The 27614-nt window shown below is 39.2% G+C and overlaps 1 protein-coding gene across 2 annotated transcripts in view; it reads left to right on the top strand.

Moving 5' to 3' along the window:
- Positions 1-27614, top strand: part of SLX4IP (SLX4 interacting protein) — a 90579-nt gene that overhangs the window by 43629 nt on the left and 19336 nt on the right. For both annotated transcript variants that reach the window (XM_081941456.1, XM_081941455.1), the window contains exons 3-6: positions 9771-9848; positions 10344-10467; positions 19430-19504; positions 26614-26702. In XM_081941456.1, the coding sequence (XP_081797582.1) occupies positions 9771-9848; positions 10344-10467; positions 19430-19504; positions 26614-26702 (366 nt within the window). The remainder of the gene's footprint in view (positions 1-9770; positions 9849-10343; positions 10468-19429; positions 19505-26613; positions 26703-27614) is intronic.

Genomic DNA, 27614 nt, shown 5'->3' with positions numbered 1-27614 from the left:
TTAGGCTTCTCAAGCAACAGAGCAAATTTAGTGATTCAGTATAGCGACCCAACAGTTGGCAAAGAGAGAAAGATTCTTTCTGTGGTTGCTGCGTGTTATTTCCACTTGCCACAGGCAACCATCCTGTTCCTTTTGGTCTCCGGGAACCTCAGCGACTAGGAAGCTGTCAGGTATATAATGCATTTCCAGTGTAAGATGCTATCGCCAGATGTATCTTAGTTATGCTTGGAGAAAGCTTTGCATTTCATCAGCTTTTGGCATGAAGAAGAAGGAGAAAATGCTCTGCCAGCACCAGAGAGACTGAATATTCCCAACAATTAAAATAGTCAGATGATTCTTAGGTTATGAAACATAGCAATTTACAGTTTGAAGACAGTGCCGGCTTTGTTGTGAAGAGTGAATAACTGAAATTAGGGAAGAGGTACCATAACTCAATGGGGCAACAATGTAGGGTGTGTAATTCTAATGCTTCATTTATAGCAAGGCTGATGATGACATCATGTGCCCTGCCAGGGCTAGGATGGCAATATCTGTGAACACTCTGAAGCCACGCTGGAAAGAAAAACTCTTTTCCTCCTTCAGAAAATATGGAATTAAGCGGGGAAACGGAAGTATATGCAATATACCTGTGAAGGCGAACCTATGCCGCACGTGCTAGAGGCGGCACACAGAGCCCTCTCTGTGGGCATGTGTGCCGTCGCCAGCTGGGTTCCGTTGCACACATGTATGAAGACCAGCTGGTCCGGTGCGCATGCGTGCATGGCCAGCTGCTCTCTTCCGGGTTTTGGTGGTCCGGCATGCATTTGTCGGCCCTCGGTGCCAAAAAGGTTAGCTACCACTGCAAAATACCTTTCCCCAAGATCTTTTACTGACCACGTGTCAGTAAATTTGCTAATAAAAGTATGTATTATGTATGCCTTGGTTTATTCACAACATTACCCTATTTAATGTATTTATTAAATGTAAAAGCAGAATTTAGCAACTAAGTATTAATGGGGAACATTTTAAAAAATGCTATTACTGTGTAAGCCTTTAAAACCATGGTTTCTATGTTTTTATCAAATTGACCTGTTGACACAAAATAAAGTTGACCCTATCAGCATGATAATAAGATTTATGCCTTTTTCTTCGGCTGTTTTAGAAAAACAGTGTAGAAAAAGCTGTGGAAGCAAGGCAAAGCAAGAAGATATCTTGCATAAAAGTTGTGGTGGTGCAGAGGTTAAAATGTAGTATTGCAGGGTAACCCTGCCCACTGCCGGGAGTTCGATTCTGACTGGCTCAGGGTTAACTCGGCCTTCCATCCTTCCTACTATACGTAGGTTTAGCCTATTGAAGAGAAATATTAGAGGACACTAGTCTTCCAGTACTTGAGGGGCTGTCATAAAAACAAGGGAATTATCTTATTTTCTAAGGCCTCAGCGGACTTGACAAGAAGTAATGGGTGGAAGCTTGTTAAAGGGAGATCCTACCTAATAGGAAGTAGAATTTCTCTGATAGAGCAATTAATCATTGGTATAGCTTGCTTCCTGGAGTTGGGGGTTCTCCATCACTGGAGGTTTTCAAAAATAGAATAGACAGCCATTTGACTGGGATGGTATAAGGCTCCTGTCTTGAGGAGGGGGTTCGACTAAAAGACCTCCAAGGTCCTTTCCAGCCCTATGATTTTACGAAAGGAGAATGGATAAGGGCTTTCCCAAGATCACACAGAGAGTTTCATAATAATCAGAGATGTGAACCCATGTCTCACCGGAGTGCTATAGATTCACACATCCACCTGTATTGCAAGCAAGTCCAGTTGTACCCACAATGGCTTTTCTGCTGAGCTATTGGTTAGACTATATTTCATGAACTTTCCTACTCTATGCAAGAGCCAATGCAGTTGGCCAAGCATTTCTTTGAGTTGGAATATAAAGCCAACTATGCATCCCAGCGAAAGTCACTCAGCCTGGTTGGGCAGCCATGGCAGGTGGCAGTCCATTTGCGCTGCTTAGCATCCAGTTGGATGCATGTAAATGAGAGCCTCTTCAGTTCCTTGGCAACGAAATGGATTCCTTCCCTGAACCAAACAGAGAATTGAAAAAAATAATTGTATATAAGTTTGAATGAGTGTGTGAAAAGCAAGAAGTGGATTTTTCCCCAGGAGACACGGTGTGGAAGCAACAGTTCTGCAACCTTGCTGCCTGTTGGTGGTCTAGTAATATAATTAGCTTTGCAGTCATGAAGTTTAAAATGTCTCATAAAAAAAATAAAGAAATACTAAACGTTCTTAATAAAAATTAAGTGTTAGAAAAGTATCTTTTCAGTCACTTGTACAATAATGAAGATCAGTAGGACTTCCAAGATTGATTTCTACAGTTTTTTCAGTTCTCGTGTTTTTAGGAATTAACTGGCTTTTTAAAGAAACCATTAGCATACCCTTAACTTGTATTTTTCTTTCTGTTAATATCTAACCAAACTGAGGAAGGTAAAACAGCTGGTTGCTAAGGCAACCAGAATTCCCTTCTTGTGGGATTTTTTGGCCTGGCATCGTGAGAGCAGAACCGTAGAAGGAAAAGCTGAATATAGTATATTGATTTTTTTTTTTAATGGGAGACTCTCCAAAGGTTACCTCATTAAAGCAATTAAGTTGGTTTCTTTAGGAAATAGCCAAAGTGAACATTTCAAAGAAATAAGCTTGCTTTTGACCAGTGCAAAAAGATAAAATATTGAGTTAGTTGTGCAGCTATTGCCTCTATTGAAATGTGGATGGAGGTGAATATTACTGTATTTACCCAGTAACATTACATAGCCATCCCTGGTTAATATGCTCATATCACCAATAGGGTTTTCTGCTTCCTCTACTCTTCACTCCCAAGAGAAAGGGGGGAAGGAAAAAGGAAGGGAAAAATGATCAGAACTTGAGTGGTGAAATAAAAGTTAATTTCCCTTCTCTGCGTACTGGGGCAAAGTATCACTAATCTTATGTTAAGATGATGTTGAATGAGGAAGTGGAGGGGGTATAGAGTAGAACCTGAAAGAGAAATTATTCAAAGCTTATTGAACAGATAAGATTTTTTTTTATTAAGATTTTTTTTTCCTGGTGTCTTACTAACATCAGCTTCCTTGTCATTTAAACCCATTTATAACTTGTATACAATTGCCTTCTGAAACAGCTAAGCAATTCTGCCCCATCTTCTACACTGCTGTCCTTCGGATCTATCATGTCTTCGCCTTGCTAAATGTACCTCACACAATCTTTCTTTTTCCCAGCCCCTTATCTTGGTTGCTGGCCTCTGGATATTCTCCAAGCTGTCAATGTCCTTCCTAAAATACAGTCCGCACCACTCAATTCAATATTCTGGCTGCAGTTTGACTAACGTGGAATAAAAAGGAGTAATTACTTCCTTTGAGCCCTGAATCCTGTCCTGATATAGCTTCTGTTTGGTATCTCTCTCCCCCCCCCCCTCCCAATTTTGTGTCATCCACGAATTTGATGATTTTATTTTCTAACCTAACCGGTCATTTATAAATATATTGAACAGGAGAGTGCCTATAACAGAGCACCACTTGACACTTCTCTCTAGCTTGACATGGAGCTATTGATATATATTCATTGCATACAATTTACCTAGCTCCGTATTCATCTTATGTTGGCATAATCATGCCCACGTTTTGTCATCTTCTCTGCTAGAATTTCATGAGTGACTTTACTGAATGCTTTGCTGAAGTTACAAGTCAATTAAAAATCAAAACAGGATATGAGTTAGTTTGACATGGAGAAACATGTGGTCACTTCATCCCCAACTTTCTGAGTACTTTTAACTGTTCTATTCCCTTTTGATTGGGATCCGATCCGGAAATGCTGATCCATTTTTGTTTCACCTTCAGAAATTTGAAATGGCCTGCAAGATCAGTGTGGAAATTTTAACCTTTCAGTCTTGGCCATATTGTTTTCTCAACCAATGTCCAAGTAGATAAAATCATCAATTGCTTCTGTCTTTAATGAGCAAAAGGAAGGTAAAATGCAGAATCAATGGATTGTTTGTTTAGTTATGGATCAATAAATTGCTTCAGTCAAGCCAGTTATAAATGGTGTGTGGAAACAACACCCACAGTCAATGCAATACAGCAATAATGTATGATAGGAGAAACAGAATATATTACAGTAAACAAATGCAATCAATATAATAAAATATTGGCTGACCAGTGCTTTACTAATTAAAAAACAGTTCAAAGTTGCAAATATTTGCAGAAGATTTGGGGATGTTTTAAAAATGTATGTGTATATATGTATATGTGTGTGTGTGTGTGTGTGTGTGTGTGTGTATGTATGTATGTATGTATGTATGTATGTTGTATTTGTGCTGATAAATAAATAAAGGGAGACAGTATAGAACTATTTAAAGCTATTTAGCTCTCATCAGCTAGCCATACCCTACTGGGATTTGAACCTGGGCTGTATTACATACTAGGCAGGAGTCTTAGCCACTAAGCCACAGGCTCTCCTTATCAGCTGAGCCAGGGAAATAGGTATGTATTTGTGTTACAACCTCTGGTATGCCCAAATATGGGAGGGAGCTCACTACTCCCCCTTTCTGTCCTTTGGCTCATTGCAGAAAACCATCCAGGCAGAAAACCATATTTTTATTTTTAATGTTTCCTTTTTATATTTGTGTTGTATTTGTGCTGATAAATAAATAAAGGGAGACTAGTATAGATCTATTTCAAGCTATTTAGCTCTCATCAGCTAGCCATACCCTTACTGGGATTTGAACCTGGGCTGTATTACATATTAGGCAGGAGTCTTAGCCACTATTTGGGCATACCAGGGGTTGTAACACAAATACATATACATACATACATACATACATACATACATACATACATACATACATACATATATTAAACTAAACAATATACATGTCAAGGCATTGAAATACTTTTTGTGTATTCTCATTACTTTTTCCATTTGAAGTATTTAAAGCATATTTTCTTCTTAAGTTAATGGTTCTTTTCATTGCTGTTAAATTTATACCTTTTAGTTCTCAAGTGATTATATATATGTATATGAATATATGTATATTTAGATATTTGTCAAGTCCAGGGTGTGTGTGTGACACACACAGTCATTTCCTTATAGTTTCATTGCTGTTAGTATAGAATGGGTTTGCAATTGAATTCATTTGGCTTTGATTTTTTATTTTAATGGGTTTCCTTCGTCCCATCAATAGAGTCCCAAATGCCCTCATACTTGTTGTAAACTACTTTTAGCTTTCTCTTTCTGTCAATGGTAACTCTACTAGTTATTCTTGCTCATACTGCTAGTGTATCATAGTATCGGAACTGCTCACAGTCCGTCCGTCCGCCCATCATACCAATATGGTAATTTTTCAAAGGTTACCAGGATTGCAAGCCCAACTCAATAACAACAGTTATTTAATTAACTCAATTTGTATAGATGCCCATCTCATATTTGTGACTTTGGGCGGCTCACCTAATTCAAAACAATATTGTTTTTAGTAAATAACCAAAATACAAAAATCAATCACAAGCGCCGTAACCCCCAAAAAACAACTATATACATTTCATATATACAGTCATGTTCCATTTAGTGTATATTCTTAAAATTAATGAAATGTTTTTTAATCGGGTAGAATTAATTTAATTCGGATTGGATTAATACAGAGGTGAGCAATTGGTTTTTAATTCTCTGACATACTTCATTTGCTTAAAGTGCCTATTCCTTCTGAGATGATTCTATCACCTGAACAATCAACCACCTTCCTTATAATGGCCTAGTTCTGTTGGCTTTTATTCCCTGTTAATTGATAGGAGAACCTTAAATATTGCAAAACTGCTAAGCATATGGCACTATTATTCCATGGGGGAGGAGTTTGTATTTTGGAGAGATGGCCTGTGCTTTACTTGACAGATAGATAGTTTTCACCCTACATCCATTTGTTCAGTAGCCATTCACAGTTGCAGCAACACTGAAACAAATGGACATACCATCGGTCTTTGAGGTATTGGCCATCATGGCATTCTTGTGGCTAAGTGATCATAAGTGTTATCTGGGCACTCGGGTGCTCAGCTTGCAGTTTCAATATTACAGGGAACTATGGCCACACAATTGTCATTTGCAGGCTACCCTGCTGGGTTCCCACAAGCAAACTCAAAGGGGAAGCCCTTGCCCTCAGCAACCTCCCGCCCACACACAGACTCTCCCAGACCCTCCCCTGGCCTCTCATGATTTGTGTGTGACCTGCATTGGTGCTCTCCTGGTGTCTTCCATCCCCCCCACCAATACTCCCTATAATTCTTACCTGGGATTCCAACTTTTCCCACTAAATGACTTTTACTTGGTGCTATGATGGCAGGGGGGACTGCCTAGATTGCTGTTGCTAAGCAATGCAGTCATGTGATGTTGCACTTTATGATTGCATCGCTTAGAGACAGCAATCCCAGTCTGAATTGCTGTTACAATTAGATGATTACCTGTACTAGATATGGATATTCTATATATATTATGTGAAAGTTCAGCAATTCTTTAAGAAGTAAGAAGTAATACTGGAGTGTTATTAAATAATTCAGTAGTTGTTCGCTCTTTTTGTTCATATATTGATTAGATGTATAACAGAGAAACAGGTCTTTAATCTGTATATTATCTTTTAAAATATACAGGCAGTCTTCATCTTTTGGGACCAGTAATTTGACCATTAAGCAAACCAATTGATGACCAAAACCATGACTGTGCTTATTTCAGCTTTCCTTTGTCTTAAAGAACTGCAAAGATTGTAAATGGGGAGGAAAGTTACTTTTTCATCAATGTTGTAACTGTGAATGGTTGTTGTATAAGACAATCACTAAGTGAGGATTACCTGTATGGAGGAAAAAAGAGGGGGAAAGCTGCTTAAACATACTTATTAGAAAACAACTCGTTGAACTCCTGGAAAATATGTATTTTTCTAACTGCTGGACAGTTTTTAGGCATGTAGTCTGATTTAGTATTACTGTTAGCTGATATCTCTTAGACACACTGTGCTTATGAATATGGAATCTAGTATTTCACAATACTAGACATCTTACGTTTTGTCTATATTCTTGTGAATTAAGGGTTTAGCATTGTATCAGTTCTGAGGCATAATATAAGTATACTATCTGCATTAATCTAATTTATGTGGGAGAATTCAGTCTGGCTGAGCACAAGTCGTTAAATTCTGAACTTTTTATGTTTCCCATAGCCTTTGGCAGAATTATGCATAGCTTCATGGCCTTACTATTTGTCTTTTTCATTTTATATTTGTTAAGATATAATGATGTCCATTACACCATCAGATCATTTTGTTAAATTTAAAAAAATCCATAGCATAAAGGATGCCAATTACTTGTAATTTTAATAGCCCGAGTCCATCCTGAATTTTAGATTCCAGATTGCTGTAGTCTTCTCAGCTTAGTTTATTAAACGCATTAAAATCCAATTCCTATAAATGCCAATAAGCATGACCAAAAACCATGATTGCTGTAGGAGTTGAAATCCAGCTCTCAAAGTCCACTGAGAAATTTGATTTGGAAGATGACATAATTTCCCTTGTTTTTGTTAGCAGGTGTTTTTTTTAATCATAGGGATTAAAATATAAAGCAGATAAGATAAATGTTGTTTTGAATGCAGTCCATTATAAGGTTGAGAAAAATATTGTTTACTGCTGACTGATTATTGCTGTCTTAAAAGAATAAAACACATACTAGAACAAAACAGTTTGAGATACTAAATTAATGGAAGATTGGCAATCTCATCTTTTGCAGGAGTAGATGATTCAACCTGGCTTTTATTTTTATTATGATGGTGTATTAGTATAATATTTCTTAGATGTATTTAAACAGTAAAAGCATAGAAATGTGTGTGGTCAATAAATTATAATTATGTGTGTGTGTGTTGCATATATATATATATATATATATATATATATATATATATATATATATATATATATATATATATATATATATATATATATATATATATATATATATATATATATATATATATATATATATATATATATGCTGGTTTTGTTGTATTCGGGTCTTTATTTATATATGTATTTGTGTTACAACCCCTGGTATGCCCAAATATGGGAGGGAGCTCACTACTCCCTTTTTCTGTCATTCGGCTCATTACAGAAGACCATCCAGGCAGAAAACCATATTTTTATTTTTCTATAGTTTGTCATCCAAATTTGATAATTTCTTTCCATAACTGGATTTATGGCTCATACATAATTTTTCCTGAGAAATCATAGGTTGCAAAGAAAAAGTCAAATTAAATCCATTATTATTGTGAAATCAACTGAGTTATGTTTTGACACCTGTTTTTAGGAGATTTCCCACTTGTGTCATTTTGTACCATAACAGCAATCCCTGACAATTAACAATTCGTGTGAACTTTTGAACTAGTATTATCTCACTCACCCATCAGAATAAAATTCAAATTCTTCCAACAGCAAACAACATTAAGTTACTGAAATGTAACTTTTTGCCAAGAACTTGACCTTAGTCCTAAACTTCATAAGTGGAATAGTGGCCCTTAGTTTGAAATCAGAAAGGAAATGGGGTTTTTTTCCCCTTTGGATACTCCCTCATGGATAAAAACGTTCAGCACAATCAACCTACCAAAATCTGTGTGTTTATGGAACTCTGGAGATGGGGAATTTCTTCCATAGTGAGTAAATCAACAGCTCACTGTATGGAAGACTATTACAAAGAATAATTTTCAAGTGGCTAGTTGGGCTCATATGAATTACTGTACTTAGCCCACATTTTGACAGTCAACAAATATAAAGGGCCTACTACAGAATGCCAACCTGCAACATGTTTAATGACTTAATTTCATTCTGTTAGTGTTTAGTGATAGTCAAAATTTACCAGAAAACTGCCATGTCAGCCCTTACCAAAATTGAATGTTCACACTGCTTTAGAAACCTGTAGAATAGCTGAGTTTTGTCACAGTGCAATCTAAAATCTCTGCTTTGATTACTGTACCAAATGCAAGTAGGTGAATGAAGCACTTGTATCTTATGAGTTGATTAAAAGGCAACCCCAATCCATTTCAACAGAATGAGATAGATTTCTGGGACAGCATACAATGATGGGGGTTTTTAAACAACAAAAAATGTATTTGTACAGTATTTGTTTATATATTTTTGAATTTATCTCCCATCCTTTTGAATTTGCAAATATCCAAGCTGATCTACAGTACTAAATATGAAATATAAAACATCAGAGTAACCTCTGTGTAATTAAAATAAAAACAATAAATAAATATGGCATTAATTAGGCTATTTATTTTATTGCTGAAGTTTATTCAAGACACATTATACCGATGATGACTTGAGTTTAGATTTTTAATAAATATCATGGTCCTTTTGACAGCTAAGTGGGCAGATCTGCCAATATTATATCCTATGTTATTTTCAATTATATATAAAATCTATGAAAAGCAGGGACTATAATTAATTTACTAAATTAAAGCCTAAGGCTAAGTAATATGTCAATTACCTCCACCCTGTCTGCGCATTGTTTTTTTTAAATCTGCTTTATCATTAATTTTAATGTTTTTAATGTCCACTGTTTAATGTTTTGATCCTGTAATTTATTCTCTTATTTATGGTATTGTGTGCAGCCCAGAATTCTTGGTAGTAATTAATTAAGTAAATATTTATGCTTGTTGACAATGTATAATTTAATTGTCAATTTATTTTTATTTCTCTGATATCTCCAAACACTATCCCAAGTGTGGAAACTTTGCAGTCTTGGTAGATTTCCATATTGCATCTCAGGATCGTATGTGGTTTTCTGATCATCAGAGAGAGGTAAAGACTAATCATTCCTACTTTTAAAAATATCTAAAGAAATTGATCTCAAGTTCATGATTTTATAAATCCGTCTCAACTGTCTCAGTGCAGAACAAATTTTATGAAGGAAGAAGCATATACCTGTTTTCTTTATTACCACTTCTCCCGTCATTCTGTTCTGTATATATTACAGTGGCCCATAGCATAGAGAATTTAAACAACAATAAAAAAAAACTTTTAAATTTGGTCTATGGCAAAACAAGTGTATTTTATTTAGAAAACAAATTCTATTCTGTCTTTTCGTTAAAAAAAATACTAAGCAACTTATTTGTCGCTAATATTGTGCTTTATTAAGATTAAAAAATAATCATTGATTTTTTAATGTACTTGCAATGTTTTTTAACTTGCAAATCACAAGTTTTGTTAGAAGCATATTATTATATGCAATAAGTAGAAAAATTGTTCTTCTCAGTCTTTATATTTAAACTCACTTTAAGACAAATTATCTCCCAGGAAGTCTGTCTTCTGCTGAAGGATGCAGTTGAATCAAGAGTAAACCAGTACTTGAAAGCACGTAAATTACATGGTCGGTGCAAGCAAACAGAACATGGAGAAGCTAATTCTTTGTCTTTAAGAGGTAAGAGTTCATCAATTTATTTACAGTTGCATTTACTTAATCTTGTGATTATTACTGCACAGGTTTTTTTAATCAAATAGGTAGATTGTATAATGTGGAAGTAATCAAATTCAATAAGAAATGGTGATGCTTTTAATATGTGGGTGATGATTTAATCGTAGGATTAGGTTTCTTTTTAACTCAGATTTTTATTCAGAGCCCAAAATTAAAAAGTACGCTTGCAGAGACTATATGAACTACTTAAAGAAGGAAATGAGAAATAAATTATCTCTGATCAGTTGGCAGCCATTAATAATTTAATAGATTTATGAATGGCAGAATACAGATCCCAAGTAGTTTGTCCTTCATATACCCCACACCTAAAACTCTTAACTTCCTGGGAACTCAGACCCCTCCAGAAAACATGAAAACTGTGGACATAAAGATAATTGAAGAATGTAGTTGCTTAAAAATTACAGGAGTGAATTATAGAATATATGGGAAGGTGAATTTAATCCATAAAGTGCCAGTGGCCTACTATTAACCAATATCTTTCATTGGATTCCAATTATTCCTGCTTATGGAGTTCATAGCCTCCAGCTTAGTTCTTCCCCAACTGTTGAGTTGTTGTGTCTGAATATACTATTGCCTATTCTCATGCAGACTTGACCGGTCTTTAACAGATATTAACAGAGTTGGAAGGGATCTTGCAGGTCATCTAGTCCAACCCCCTACCCAAGCAGGGGATTCTACCTCTACCTAGGATCGAACTCACAACCTCCTGATTGTGAGGTGAGAGCTCCACCTCTCAGTGCCTCTCAGAAGGAAAGTTGGAATGTCCCTCAGAAGCATGAAAGGCAGAGCCTTTTGGATCATAGTGGAACTTTCTCTCAGAAGAGATTTAGTTTGTGTTTTTAACCACCCCTAAATATATATTTCATTCCCAACTGCTTTTAGCTTAAAATATTATTTTTGTTGTCTACAGAAGTTTTGCCTTTAAAAAAAAAGCTAACTCAATCTGGATGAATTGGAGAGTTTGCGTGTGTGTTCTCCTTTTCATCACATAAACTTATTCATATTGACATTTTTCAAAATGATTTATTTATATTTTCTATGCTGCCTTGAGAGAATATTGTATTCTTGAGTACATTCACCCCCCCCCAAAAAAAAATACCACACAAAATAAAATGAGATCAGAGAATATATAGAATGTTTTTGATTGATCAAATGGGCAGAAAAGTTCCATGTTGAGTTTCTGTAGTTAGAATAGAGATGGAAATTTGAAAGAACAGACAAGCTACCGCTTGTGCCTCCTTTGTACCACCTAGCCTGGATGAAAGAAAGGGATGTAAAGCCTTCCTCCCAATCCAGATGTTAGAAAGATGTGCTGTTGATATTTGGGGGAAAAGCTGAGCAGCTGTGAGCAAGCTGTGACTTTTCTGCTTGGATGTTAGGAAACATCCAAGTGAAATGTGAAATTATACGGGCAACCCAGTACAAACACATACAATATATTTTTCAAAAAATATGTCCCAGTTAGATCATTGCTAACTGGCAAGTTATAAAAGATTGTACCTTGTGTGGCGTGTGTGTGAGTACAAAGTAATATTTGCAGATTCTTGCACGTATTGTTAGATTATTTAATCTAGTTGAAAGCGAGACTTTAAGATTGTACAGAGCAGTTAAAAATTAAACCTATATTTTAATCTTTACATGTTAGTCTTTCTCTTGTTTTGTGGTCAGAAATAATCTTTGGAAGAAAGCTCTGGATTTCTCACAGGGCATTAAAACTGTCTAGGTGTTTAAAGCGAAGCATGTCTAAACGTTTTCCAGCATCAGGACTTAAAAAAGAAAAGAAATAGCCTGGCATGGTAACAGGGAAGGATTTTTTTTAATTAAAAATAATTACAAAAGTGGTGGCATTTGAAGTATAATTTCCTTACCTTTAAACTTTTGATTTGATGTTTAATAACACAAACTGCCCCCTTTTCCCTAAATAAAATTTAATTGCAAACAAAGGAAAGAAGTAAAGTAAGGTTTTTGCCAGCCCTACCAAGTAGACCAGACCAGGAAATCAACCATAAACCAAGAGATACTTAATGTTGTCAGAACATAAATGTCCAGACTGAGATGAGTATTCTGAGAATCGGAGATCTGCAGTGGAGTGAAGTTCATGTCAGAGGGGTACCAGATTGCATGTGGACCAAAAAAAAAAAAAAAATCACAGAAGGAATGGAGTGTCAATATTAGACCTGAAATACAGCTGCCCCCTCCTTGAAAGAATGATTTCACTTTGAATCCTAAGACAAGACAGCGATATTATGGCAATCCAAATGCAACAACAGTTGCAGAAGAAGCAGAAGTTGACCACTTCTGTGGTGGCTTATAACACCTTGTAATGCAACCCTCACAAAAGACAACCTACCAGTTATGGGAGAATGGAATGCTAAAGTTGGTAATAAAGCTCCACAAATCATGGGATAATCCATAAAAAGGAAGCAGAGGGCAGTTTTGCCAAGACGGTTCTGTGATTATTAAAATTGAATACATTGCATTTGTTTACATAAACAAATTTTTAAAAGTTTAATGGTCTTCCAACAACCTTTAAAAAATGATTGTACAAATGGATACCAGCTAAAAGAACAAGTGCAAAATCAACTGGTCCATATTCTGAAAGCACAGATAGAAAAAAGATTTCTAGCCGGGATGGCGAACCTATGGCACGCATGCCACAGGTGGCATGCGGAGCCATTTGTCAGGGCACACGAGACGTTGCCCTGTCAGCTGACCAGCGCGCATGTGCACGCTGGCCAGCTGAGTTCAGCCTTTTTTAAAGCCATTTTTTGCCCTCCCTGTGCTCCAGAGGCTTTATAGGAGCCTGGGGAGGGCGAAAACAGCCTTCCCCGCCTTCCCCAGAGGCCCTCCGGAGGCTTTAGGGACTTTTAGGAGGCTTCCCTGAAGCCTCCAGAGTACTAAAAAGGTTTGCCCGTAGGGTCAGTTTAAGCCCTCCGGAGGCTTCAGGGACCTTCAGAAGGCTTCCCTGAAGCCTCCGGGGAACTAAAAAGGACCCTACCAGCAAATCTTTTTAGTACTCCGGAGGCTTCAGGGAAGCCTCCTGAAGGTCCATAAAGCCTCCTGAGGGCCTCCGGGGGAGGCAGGAGGCTTCCTTTTTATGGATTATCCCATGATTTGTGGAGCTTTATTACCAACTATAAGCCTCTGAAGCCCGGGGAGGGCAAAAAAACATGCAAAAAATGGGGGGGAGCACCTCTCATGCACGCATGTGCAAGGGGGGGTTGCGCATTGCATTATGGGTGTGGGACGCCCACGCAGGACCCCCCCCCTGCCCACCCACCCCTTATGGTACGTGAGCCAAAAAAGGTTCGCCATTGCTGGTCTATAGTATTCAGTAAACAAAAATAGGCTTCTAACTGCAGCTCACAAACTGCTTAAAAGTACAACTGAAGAACATGAATAAAATCATCAACCAGATATGATTTCATCAATACTCCATACGATACAGTGAATATTGTAGGCAAGTCAAATCAAGAAAAGAATAGATTTAATGGATTAGACTGGGTAGGGTGCTTCAAGAATGCTAATACCATTAAAGATGAAGTCATCAAAAATATCCAAAAAAATATAAAAAGCAAAAGAAAATGAAATGGCTGTTTGCTGATATGCTTACATGGTCAAAGAAGAAAAGTAATATAGGCAGAAGAACATTTTTCCAAATATCCCAAAGGAGCTTTTTCAAGAGGCCACTGGACTTTTGGGGTTTCCTTTGAAGACATTTCACTTCTCATCCAAGAAGCTTTTGAAGAGAGCTGGAGAAGGTTCTTGGATAAGAAGCGAAATGTCTTCAAAGAAAAATCAGGAAGTCCAGTTGCCTCTTGAAACAAGCACCTTTGGGACGACCATGACCTGGATGATTGAGAATCTCCGTAGACATTTGTCCAACTAAATACTGACTTTCAGGGGAAAAAAACAGGCAGGAGTTCTACTTAAAGGGACTAAGAACAATAGTCAAATGGGAAGGACGTGAGATACGGTACTTTTTGGAAAATTGCAGATATCAAGGGAAACTTTTTCACAACCCTAAAGCAGTAGAACAAAAGAAGAGAAAAACAGTAAATGTCTATTGGAGAAAGTAGAGGTGATCTATGGTTTCCCTCCAGGAAAATGGAAAAATGACTGCTCGGAAGGTTTCAGCCTCCCGCCAGCAGTTCCCTGACTTAGCCTTTCCCTATTCTGCTTACCCTCAGGGCTCACAGAGTTTAGAGGGAGTGGTTGCCTCAGCCAAATTGCTTCACGCTATTAGCAGTCTCTTCATATTCAGAAGGATATTAAGGCTCTACAATACTAATTTCATAGTGATAGAATGTCTTTAAATATTTTACAGCTTAATAAAGTTAAACTCAGCTGACTGAATTGCCTGGTGGATGCCATGCCCCGAAGCTGCTCTCTTTCTTCTGACTCTCTCTAAAACTTGCTTAACCTATTTTTGTTGCCTCTGTTGCATCCCTCTATGTTTCTAGCTAAAGGTCCTGACTGATGATGGGCAACACACGGGTTGGCCTAAGAGTGTCTGTAAATAAGAGTTTCCCAACCTGATATCCTCCAGGTATTCTGGACTACAACTCCAACACTTAATAAGGCTACTGACCTTGCTTGTTGGGGATGATGAGGGCATAGATTGAGGAAAACTTATCTGAGCAATCATACAGGCAGGATTTACTATGCGACAGATGAAGCTATTCCTGATGATGATGATCATATATATCTGTCTCTGTGAAAGTATGTGTGAGAGAGACGTATATGTACACACACACACACACAATTTATATACAAGCTATTTTCTGTAGCTTCAAGCTTAGTGTTGAAATATTGACTGAAGAAAGATAATTAAGGGATTAGATGTAATTTAAAGCAGGAAAATGTAGAGCATTGACTAGCATCACTAACATATTAATGCTTGTGTGGCCTATACATTTTACAGTTTAAAGAATAAGATCGATTACACAGCCGCATATATCATTTAGTTCTTTCAATGTGCTTTCTCTAAAAACATTTACTTTATTTATTTGAGAGTTTTTAGTCCCCGCAGCACGTAGAAAGAATGCATTTCAAATAATAACGGAGCAAAGACCGGGGTGTACAGCATCTGAAATAGCTGGATTGTAAAGGAAGAAAAGGTTCGGTGTTTTGGAAAAGATTGTGGAAAAAGAAGCAGGGGTGTGTCAGGTACAAAAACACTTTGAGATCACGACAGGCCTCCATAGGCCTGTCTTGTGGTTTTGGAGAAGACTCTGCCGAACTCAGAACAGATGATTCAGGTGCCAGATTTTGCTGGGAAGTGAACACCTGCCAGGCCATTCCAAATAACTTAGCCGCTGAAAGGCATTTTCCCAGGCTCCCAGGTGAATGGTCTCTAATAGCCGTGGGAGACAGCTTTCCCTTGTTGTATGCTATACCACAGACTCTTACTGGCAACCACACAGATGATCGAGTCATCAGTAAATATGTGTTGCTAGCATGCTTATGGAAAAAGCTACCAAGCAAGGTGGGGAGAACTCAGAAACTGCTTTTTAAAAAAAAAAATGGACTTGAGAGGGCCACCAGCTGGAGCCTGGTGAAAAAAACATTTAGAATTACATTTCTGGTTCCAGGGATTTATTAAGTCCCAGATCTGAATAGAATTTTGGTAGAAAAACTGCTGCTGGTTATTTGCCTCTATCCCTTTATTAGAAAGGGCATTCAGAAATCCTTTTTCCCCGCCCATTGTTTAATTTTATTTGGACATTGAATGATCAAACATAAACGTTAAAAATTCCAAAACTACACAGATAAAATGTTTTTAAAAATCCTAGACTATATGTTACAGATCGTTCAGAAGTCAACCAATAAAATTAGGGATACTTGCTACTCATCCCATTTTTCAAAAGCTCTTGTTGACTTTAAATTTTTAATAAAAAGTTCCTATTGAATGCGTCTCTTTTTGAACCTAATTTTCTCAATTTTGATAAAATACCGTACCTTAAAATGGTGGAGGAAATTTCAGAGACTGCTGCTGCTGCTTTTGTAGTAATTCTGCATTAGCATCTTTGATCTGTATGGCCCAAAGGTGCTTTTTCAAGAACAAATGGACTTTCTGGTTTTTCTTTGAAGACATTTCGCTTTTCAGCCAAGAAGCTTCTTGAGGTCTTGAAAAAGCACCTTTGGAACAACCATGACCTGGATGACTGAGAATCTCCATAGATACTTTGATCTGTATAGAAGCTAATGTAGATGATGGAAGTGGTTGAAAGGTTGGACTTGGATGGGGCAGGTGCAGATTCCATTCCCTACTGCAATGTTTCTCAACCTTGACAATTGAAGATGTGTGGACTTCAACTCCCAGAACGCTCCAGCCAACAAGCTGGCTGGAGAATTCTGGGAGTTGAAGTCCACACATCTTCAAATTGCCAAGGTTGAGAAATACTGCCCTACTGGAATTGTAATTTTGTCATTGTCAGTCTGCATCCGGGTCATTCCAGTTACAGCCCAAAGCATGTCAAAATAGTAGGGTGAGGCTGTTGATCAGCATAGTTTAATTTTCTGATTTAACCACAGGGGTGTGAACAGACTGATGAAGGCCTTTGTCTGCAGTTGTCATTCCTGAGGCTGTTTTCCAAATGAAATTTGGAATCATATCAGCGAATTCCAACTCTTACCCCATCACCATCTCCAGGGTGTAGATTACCTACTTTCCTTTTAAGTCTACATGCTAATAGGAATAGTTTGTTTTTGTAGAAGCTGTCCAAATTTCTGTGGGTATTTTTAACTATTCTAAAATGACAATGGAAACATCAGGTTTTCACATGATTTCAGTAAAAATGTTTTCAGTGACAGAAATATGCATGATGCTCTCAGATGTGCCAGTCACGAGACATGTAAAAATAATGTCACACAGGGTTAGAGTCAGTGAAAATATATTTATTTCTGATCCAAAGGTGTGAACCTATTACCATGCTTCTTTTAGGCACATCACAAACCACATTTTCACATTAATGGAGGCATTCCTTCCATAATAAGAATGACCAGGAACACTTCAGTTCAAAGGTGCTTGGGGAAAAACCACTGCAATTATGTTTCAAAATTTTAGAGCCTACAAATATTTGCTTGTTCCTTCTTTCTGCAATTATTATATTGCTACTTTGGAATAAGTCTTACAAGTCTGTATAGACCTTCTTTCACTTCAGTTAACAAATTAAACTGAAACAGACCGAAATTGTCTTCCTTTCCATGCCCCCCCCCCCCCTCCTTGGCATGTAAACATATAACCTGATGAAGAACTACTGGAATTCAAAATTACCAGCTCTTTTTAAAATATTCCCTTGGCCTCATGAAAATATTAATTTCATGAAGCTGGTTTGTAATTATGTGACCTTTATGATCTTGGTTTTATTCTGCCAGTTTTGGTTGTTCAGTTGTGCTGTCCCATAATTCCATATATGCCGGAGTACAGCATAGCAGAGTTGATAGTCAGGAAAACAATAGACATGAAATCAAAGATTTTCTGGAGACAAAAGTGTTTGTTAAGCAACTAACTTGTAAAGGAAAGTACGGGCAATTATCTGAGTCAGAAAAGGAGAGAAATTACTGTTTGGTATTGACTTGTAAAGAAAGGAAATGCCATGAGAATTGGAAATCTGAGTTGGAGAGAAAGCTTGTGAGGATACTCCTTTCATCCTTCATCTTTGTCCAAACCAGGGCCTTGATGCAGTGATACTTAAGAGACATTTTTGTCTCCACTAAAACTTTGCCAGTTTTAGCCTACTGAGACTGGATTTTATAGAACCAAGCAAAGCTACAGTTCCAAGTCAGGCTGTGTTTGATTACTATAGCAAGGCCATGGAATTAAGGTTTCGTTTAGAATAAAGGATGCAGAAATACCATAGGCCTGTATGAAGTCTATAAACATTATTTCGATCATTTCAGGATTCCATTATCAAATCTTAAAAGTGCATTTCATCCTAGCTTGATTCTTTCCAGACTAGCTGAACTTATCCAAAGAAAATGTAGCCTTTTTGTACCAAACTATGCAAAAGAGTGACAAACGAATATTTTGTTTTCACAGTAAAACAACAGGATTAAATGCTAAAGAGCAGAGCATATCTTTAATAGAATTATTCAAGGCACTGATGTTCAGTAAAACACAGGAAGTCCAAAAAAAAGTCAGTCATTGCATTTCTGTTGTTCCAGTGTAATGTAGAATAAATTGCAAAGTCATCTTTCAATAGTGTAATATGATCAAGCGTTTTAAAAATTCAGTGACTTTTTTTTTTGAGAGAGAGAGATGGCTCGGGTGCTTTGGCATGGACTTATAAAAAGAAGGAAATCAATAACTGTATAAAAATATTCTACAATTTTTTTTTTGAAAAACCCTACCAATCTGAACCAAATTCTCAACATGGCTTTTTTTTTTTTAAATGACAACAATGAGCGTGTATGGAAATATTTTAACACAACTTTATGATCCTTTTTTTTTTTTTCGTGGAAATGGCCTCCAACATTTTTATGATATCCCCTTTTTTTCCTACAGAGTGTGTTAAGTCCCATCTATTTTAAGTAAAACTAAAGGAGGATTCATATATAGAATTTTTTTTTTAAAAAAAAAAGATTTGCTACATTGCTCAAAGATATAATTGTGCCAAGAATTGTGTAATGTGAGAAAGTGGCATTTGGCAGGGCTGGAGGTGAGTGATATAAGGAATGGATAAAAGGTTGTAGCTTATAACCTGTTCTCAAGCCTGCGCTGGAACATTTGAACATGCAATTTTGGATTTCGTGGCTAGAGTTGAGGTAACGATGCACGTAGATAACATACGTTTAAAAATATAAGTGAATTTTAATTGTGTTTTTTATATGAATTTTAATCCAGACACATACTTGATAAACAAGTGTTGCCTGTAGAAAACCTGCCTTGCTTTTTCTGTTGCAGCGGACGAGTTTCACATTTCAGCTTACTTTGTCAAAAGATGGGCTAATCTGCGATGTATTGGACAACGGCACGGTGGTAAGCTATCTATGTCTCCCTTTGGAGTACTTTGGAGAAACAAGGTGAAAAAGTGACGCTTGGACCAATGGTATTCTTCAACAAACTATGTGTGGTGCAGAAAGATTTGAGGGGTCCTTGGCACTGTTTGAACTTGCTTGTTTTCTTACAGATGTTTCATTACCCAAACTAGGTAACATCATCAGTTCCTAGGACCCCTCATTTCAATCCTGAGCTGCAAATATTCTCCTTTATTGACAGAAAGATTTCTGTACTTCTCTTTCTACTGCTTGACCATAACTTGCTAATGGCTTCTTAGATGGAAACTGCTAAGTAAGAGTATTTACTTGTTCTGTTCTCTTACAAATAAATTAAAAGGCATATAATGCCAGTTTGTCTTGGCAACAGAATTGAAAGGAAACTTCCTCTAGTTTTTATTACTAGTTTTTTTTTACTTCCTTTGCCACTAGGAAGGTACATCTTCTACCGATGATAAGTGGGGAGAGCATCCTGACCTATCCATAGCTCAGGAACAGGATTATGAAAGAGTGTTACTTCTCATTTTATATCAGGAAGAACAATGAGATTCAGCTGCTAATTGGCCATGCCTTCCAGTTGAAACACTTGATATCTCAAGCAGACATTTTAGGTCATATCAACTGACTTGACACTCATTCTAATCACAGGTATAATACTCTGAATAAATCAAATATTTCATGTTCCCTCCCCCCCCCTTCCTCTCCCTCTCCCTCATTATACTTTTATGCTCCATATCACAAATGATAGGTTCTGTTTTCTAGAAAGGAGTCTTTGTAACTCTGATGTGTGCCCAAAACTTCATCTCAAGGGATGGTCTACACATATCTGCTTCCCTTTTGTGAAGAAGTTTACTTCTTTGACTGTTGCAAATGTTTGTGTTATGAATTTCCTGCTGCTATTTTATTCCATGCTATTTACTAACTGATTAGTTCTTAATTAGCCCAGACCTCCTGCAACAGTGGCCCGACTCAGCTTTTTACTGAGTGTTTGAATTCTATTTTTTCATAAAGTTTTTTATTTTTATTTTTCATAACATATAATTGTATGTATACTATTACATAGCCAACATCGTATTGTATTATTAAATGTTTATATCAATCCGTCTTACCATCAACTCCCTAAAAGAAAAAGAAAAAAACCCCAGTTATTGGCTCTTCTGCTCTCCATACACTATATTTATGCGTTCATTTTTTTCTCCCTCTCTCATCCCCCTCCCTACCTCCTTTCTTCTCTCTGTCCTCCTTCCCTTCTTTACTTCCCCTTCCTCTCTCCTACTCCTCTCTCCCCTTTCCACTCCTCATTTCTCTCCTCCTCTTTCCCCCTCCTACCCTCTCTCCTTTCCCTTTCTCCTTCCCTTATCTCTCTCCTTTTCTTCCCATTCTTCATCTCGTTTGCTTGGTGTATTTCAGCTTCTGAGCAAGCTCCATTTTATGTTGATGGTATTTATAGTTCTTTTTCAATATACCAGGGGTGTCCAAACTTGGGGACTTTAAGACTTGTGGACTTCAACTCCCAGAATTCCCCAGCCAATATGGTTGGCTGGGGAATTCTGGGAGTTGAAGTCCACAAGTCTTAAAGTTCCCAAGTTTGGACACCCCTGCAATATACATATTTAATTTTAAACATCTAAAGTAAAAAATAGAACAAGGAAGTATACATATATAATCATTGTACTTTTAAACCCCCCCCCCCCCCCCATCCCAGCCTAATTTTGGTCGAGATATAGATCTGGTTACAGTTCCCAGCTATTCTCATCATTATCTTTATATAATTATACATCCTTACGTGCCCCCAGTTTGTGATTCTGCCTTTAAGTCTAAATAGTTTCCAATTATAGGTGTATTTCATGTTTCCCCTCCAATTTTTCCATGTCTTAGATTAGGTTACCTTTAGTTGTCTGTGCATGGCAAACCTCGCTGTTCAATATTCATTTCAACTCCCTTAATCTATTGTATACTATAGCAAACGGTAAACATCTCGCTTTATTTCATCATCTTAAAAGTTCTATGTGTATCCATGTTTCATATATTTTAACCCATGCTTAGTTGTCCTTCTGTTATCATTTCCGTGCTTGAATTCTGAATCAGTAGAGGTCGCCCTATGAGTCAGGCATATTGTCAGAGGGTAGTTCAAATATCTGCCAGAGACAGCTTTTGTTTATCTTTTTAAGTGATGTCATTGGACCTGGTCGCTTTTCATATTTTTGCACCCAAAGAACTCTAGAAGGGTATGACATGAAATTTTAGGCTGCCAAAAATAAAATGTTTGGAGCAATTAATTGTTTGTCTGGGAAACTTGCTTGAATCCCACTAAATATGGTATTTACAGCATTGTGAACATTTGTTAAGTCTATTGGACATGTAATCTCTCCTTTGATAACACCTTAAATGAAGCCCATTCTGCTTTTAAGTTCAGTGCTTTGGGATGAGAATGTCTTGGGAATCATATATCCCATATATATTTCATTTGACATTCTTTGTATATTGCCATCATCTGTCTTAAATGGTCCCTTTAGGACAGTGGTTCTCAACCTGTGGGTCGGGACCTCTTTGGGAGTCAAACAACCCTTTCACAGGGGTCGTCACGACTATTGGAAAACACATATTTTTGAAAAAATAGTGAAAACATAAAATAATGTTATGGTTGGGGGTCACCACAACATGAGGAACTGTATTAAAGGGTCGCGGCATTAGGAAGGTTGAGACCTACTGCTTTAGGACCTACCCTTAAAAAGTAGCAAAGACCCCCCCCCTCATTCACGATCTAATTTCGGAGGGGGAGCCGGACCTCGCGGGAATAACGGAGACCTGGTTGGGTCACGAGGGAGGTTTACCCCTCGTGGAAATGTGCCCGCCAGGTTATCGAGCATTTCACCAGCCCCGGGCCCAGGGAAGGGGCAGTGGGGTAGCAGTGATTATTCGGGAGGACTTAGAGCCGAGGGAGTCCACTGTGCCACAGACATCCGGATGTGAATCCCTTGTTGTGAAATGGGGCCCTGGGAGACAGTTGGGCCTGCTGATAGTATACCTGGCTCCTCGCTATACATCAGCGGCCCTGCCCGAACTCCTCGAGCTGATCGCATCGGTGGCGGTTGAGACCCCCAAACTTTTAGTGATGGGGGACTTTAACCTGCCATCGGTGGGAGAAGCATCCGAGGGGGTTCGGGAGTTCATGGCCTCCATGACAGCCATGGACCTGACTCAATTGATTCAGGGCCCGACACACGAGGGAGGTCACACCTTGGACCTTGTTTTTGTCTCTGGCCAGTGGTTGAGTGATCTGGGAGGAGGGGACTTCACTCCCCTGTCATGGTCAGACCACTCACTCCTCCGACTTGACTTCCCTGGTGCTGCCCCCTGCTGCGGGGAGGCGGAACCGGAAAATACTAGATGGTTCCCCCCCAGGCGCCTGATGGAACCAGAGAAGTTCCAGATGGAGCTTGGGCCACCTTCTGCGGCCCTGACCCGCCCTCGGGTATAGGACCTGGTGGTCGCGTGGAACAATGCGACTGCCGGGGCCTTGAACCGGGTGGCGCCTTTGCGGCCTCTCCGGCGGCAACGCTCCACCCTTGGTTTACCGAGGAGCTAAGGGTGATGAAGCGCCGCAAGAGATGCCTAGAGAGTCGTTGGAGATCCTCCCACTCCGAATTTGACCGGACACAGGTACGAGCCCATTTAAGGACATACCTTGTGGCATTGAGAGTGGCCAAACGTCAATATTGTGCCACTCTCATTGCATCCGCAGAGAACCGCCCTGCCGCCCTATTTCGGGTGTCCCGCTCCCTCCTATTTCAGAGGCCGCGGGAGGCCCCTTTACAGGGTAGGGCAGAGGAATTTGGGAAATATCTGCAGGATAAAATCGCTCAAATCCGGAAGGATTGGGTCCCTTTCAGTGGCCCTGTAGAGGCGTCCGTGGCGAGTCTTGAGAGACCAATCTGGGAGGAGTTTGACTTGGTTGCCATCGAGGATTTGGACAGAGTGCGTGGACGACTGCGACCTACCACATGTTTACTGGACCCGTGTCCCTCCTGGCTTGTACTGGCATCCTGGGAGGTTACACGTGACTGGCTCCTGGGCCTAGTGAATGCTTCGCTAGGTGAGGGGTCTCTTCCAGCCGCCTTGAAAGAGGCGGTGGTGAGACCCTTGCTCAAGAAGCCTTCCCTGGACCCTACGGAGCTGGCCAATTATCGTCCTGTCTCCAACCTTCCCTTTCTGGCAAAGGTTGTAGAGAGTGTGGTGGCTTATCAGTTTCCACGACATCTGGAGGAAAATGATTATCTAGACCCGCGCCAGTCCGGCTTTCGCCCTGGGCACAGCACGGAGACGGCCTTGGTCGCGTTGGTGGATGATCTCTGGAGGGCCAGAGATAGGGGTTGTTCCTCTATCCTATTAGACCTCTCGGCGGCTTTTGATACCATTGACCATGGTATCTTGTTGCACCGACTGGAGGGGTTGGGGGTCGGGGGCACCGTTTTACGGTGGTTCGGCTCCTACCTCTCCGGCCGGACACAACGTGTGTTGACAGGGGAGCAGAGGTCGACTCTAAGCCCCCTTACCTGTGGGGTGCCACAGGGGTCGGTCCTCTCGCCGCTCCTGTTCAACACATATATGAAGCCGCTGGGTGAGATCATCCGTGGTTTCGGGGTGGGATACCATCTGTACGCTGATGATACTCAGCTGTACATCTCCACCCCGAACCACCCCAACGAGGCCGTCGAAGTGATGTCCCGGTGTGTGGAAGCCGTACGGGTCTGGATGGATGACAACCGACTCAAGCTCAACCCCTCCAAGATGGAGTGGCTGTGGGTTCCGGCCCCCCGGTTCAACCAGTTAATTCCATCTCTGGCCATCGGGGGCATACAACTTGCCCCGGTGGAGCGGGCGCACAATTTGGGCGTCCTCCTGGATGCTCGGCTGTCCATGGATGACCATGTGACGGCCGTGGCAAGGGGGGCGTTCCACCAGGTTCGCCTGGTGCGCCAATTGCGCCCCCTATTGGACCGGGATGCCTTGCGCACAGTCACTCATGCGCTGGTGACGTCTCGCCTGGACTACTGTAACGCTCTCTACATGGGGCTTCCCTTGAAATGCACTCGGAGACTACAGTTGGTCCAGAACGCGGCCGCGCGGGTAATTATGGGGAGTACAAGGTACTCCCATGTGACACCTTTCCTGCGCGAGCTGCACTGGCTCCCTGTGGTCTACCGAGTGCGTTTCAAGGTCTTGATAACGATCTTTAAAGCGCTCCATGGCTCAGGACCTAGCTACTTGCGGGATCGTATCCTGCCCCATACATCCCTGCGACCAATTCGCTCGCACAGAGAGGGACTCCTCCAGGTGCCGTCCACCAGACAATGTCGGGGGGCGGCGTCTAGGAGCAGAGCCTTCTCTGTAGCGGGCCCAGCCCTGTGGAATGACCTTCCCCCGGATATTAGGACCACCTCTGACCTCCGCGCCTTCCGGATAAAGCTCAAGACCCACCTATTCCAAGTAGCTGGCCTGGCTCAACCATAGTTCGTTCACACTGCTCCTGACGGGTTTTTTAATTTTTTGGTTTTTGGAATTTTATTAGGGGATTTTAAATTGTGTTCTTAATTGTCTTTATTCATCTACCTACCTCCTCCATGTACACGTATTCGTTTATTTTGTGTGTGTATTGTGCATATTGTATTTTATGTGTTTTTTATTGTACGCCGCCCCGAGTCCTTCGGGAGAGGGTGCGGCTAAGAAATAAATTTTATTATTTTATTATTATTATTATTATATTTACTTATATGGCTTTTCCTTAAAGTGGATTTAAATTCTGTTGCTTTTTAAAATCTTACTATAATCTGCGATGGTTTTCCAACATTTTTATCATGCTTTGAATTATAGCAACATAAGAAACTACTTTTCTGAAAATCCAGAGTAAGACTAAAATGATTTCGTGAGTTGCCCAACTACCATTCTGTTTAAGACATAATGAAACCTCTACAGGATTCAGCATAGGATTTCTCAGGAATATATCTTTTTTGGGGGGGGGGGTTCTTTTTATTTTCATCATGATTGTGGCACAGCAGCGCAATGTCTCAGTGGTTAAGGTGTTGGCCTTATTGGCTAGAAAGTCAACAACCCAAGTTTGAGACCCGAGTGCCGTGCAATGGGGTCAGTGCCCATCTTCACTTAGCTCCTGCCCATCTAGCAGTTCGAAAGCCTGCAAGTGCAAGTAGATAAATAGGTACCACTTTGGTGGGGAGGAAATAATGCTCTATGATGTCTTGCTGGCCACATGACCATGGAAATGCTTTCAGAGAACAATGGCATATAGCCTTGAAACAGAAATGAGTGCCACCCCCTACTCTGCTAGTCGGCAATGACTATCAGAGTAAAATCTTCAGGGACTCCTTTTCCTTTCCATGATTCTGGCAGGGGAAGCCTTGGAGCTAACTGCTTTTTATGTTGCTGTTAATATTAAGAGTGGGCATTTATTACAGTCACAACGTCACCTTTCATTCCATTAGCTTGTTAGAGTCTTGTTCTAATACTGTACCATATTAATGTTGAGTTTACAATTCCCACCTGCCCCAATCTTCGCTCACTGAAAGACTGTGCAGTATTGTTGCTGCATCACCTAGGGCTGCTAACAATGAAAATCAGTAAATACCACAAAGAAATAAAAATAAATACAATTAAAACTAGGCAAATAACTTTATATTTGCCATAAAACAAATAGTTATAGGAATTCACGAGAATGTGACATCAATCATTTGATTTCTTGTTTTGTGCCTCTGCTTGTTACATAAAAGAGTGTTTTTAAAATATTTGGGGGGGAAAAATCTTGTAAGATAGCATTGGAATAGGAGGAAAAACCAGCCAAGATTTTTTGCATATTCCAATGGAAAAGTCTTGACATATTTTTTTTTCAAATTTAGTTCTTAACTTTAATAATTTTTGCCTGTCAACGAAAAAAAAAAAAAAAGGATTATGGAACTCAATTGACCAAAAAAAAAGAGGTTATAGGGTTTTAAAACCTAAAGGATTAGATAATATAGAAAGTGCTTCTGAAGTTTCATTATGTTAAAAAGCTTCCAAAATGTATTTGTTCTTATACAGAATTGCGTGTATTTCCGGATCGTTTTGTGATTTATGTCTCAAGATTTGAACCCAATCCATCTTCTTGGGTCAAAGAAAGTTTGGCATTGGTATGTATGAAAAATATTAACAAGTAGCATATTTTACAGCATTCTGGTTAGAAACGTGGGTGGCTTCATGTTAGCCTTTGCCATTCATGGATTCTTGGCATGTGGTTGGGATGGAAAATTTTACATAAGTCCTTGGGCCAAGTGATTGAAAAGTTGGATACAAAAATTGTTCTCTGAATTCACAAGCTTCGCACCCAGAAAAGAAAGATAGTGATTTCTGGTAAGTATTGTTAATGAATTCAAATTATCCTTTAAAGGTGCAGAATAAAAAACACCATAAAGACATATTTCAAATATGAATGATATAAATTAATCCATCGTTGCCACCCATACAAAATTAAGTACTTTTCATCTTTTTTTTTACTTATGGAAGCATTATCTTGGAGCATTCATTTGTTCTGCTGTATTTCATTACTAATATTATTCGTCAGACAGTCAGTCAGATGTTCGGACTGGATTTAGCATTTTTATCTACCTAGTGAGTGTCCCCCCCCCCCCCCAATGACCTGGGATAGGCAATTGTTGATGTTTTATGGTGTTTAGAGGTATTGGCGCAGGATGTAAGCTGTTCTGAGTAAAGATGCCTTTTCCAATTGACTGATGGGGAATTTGTCAATGCTAATCATGTTCAAGTGGTACTCCAGTTTTGGGATTCAACCCAACGCGCCTATTACTATTGGCGCTACTTCTGCTTTCTTTTGCCACAGTTGTTCTATTTCTATTTGCAGTTCTTTGTATTTTGTTATCTTCTCCAGTTCTTTCTCTTTTAATGTGCTGTCTCCAGGCACTGCCACATCTACATAATATCAAGACTTGATTGTCTTTCTTATCAACATGGCATGTTACACCCATCTGTTTGAGTTCTAAAACCCCAGAGTAATTTAGTTTCTTCATATTTATTTGATTTTCTCT

Source organism: Natrix helvetica (assembly GCF_964273705.1).
Source record: "Natrix helvetica genome assembly, chromosome: 2".
NCBI lineage: Eukaryota > Metazoa > Chordata > Lepidosauria > Squamata > Natricidae > Natrix > Natrix helvetica.
The sequence above is the reverse complement of the archived record's forward strand: the minus strand, read 5'-3'. Positions and strand labels throughout refer to the sequence as shown.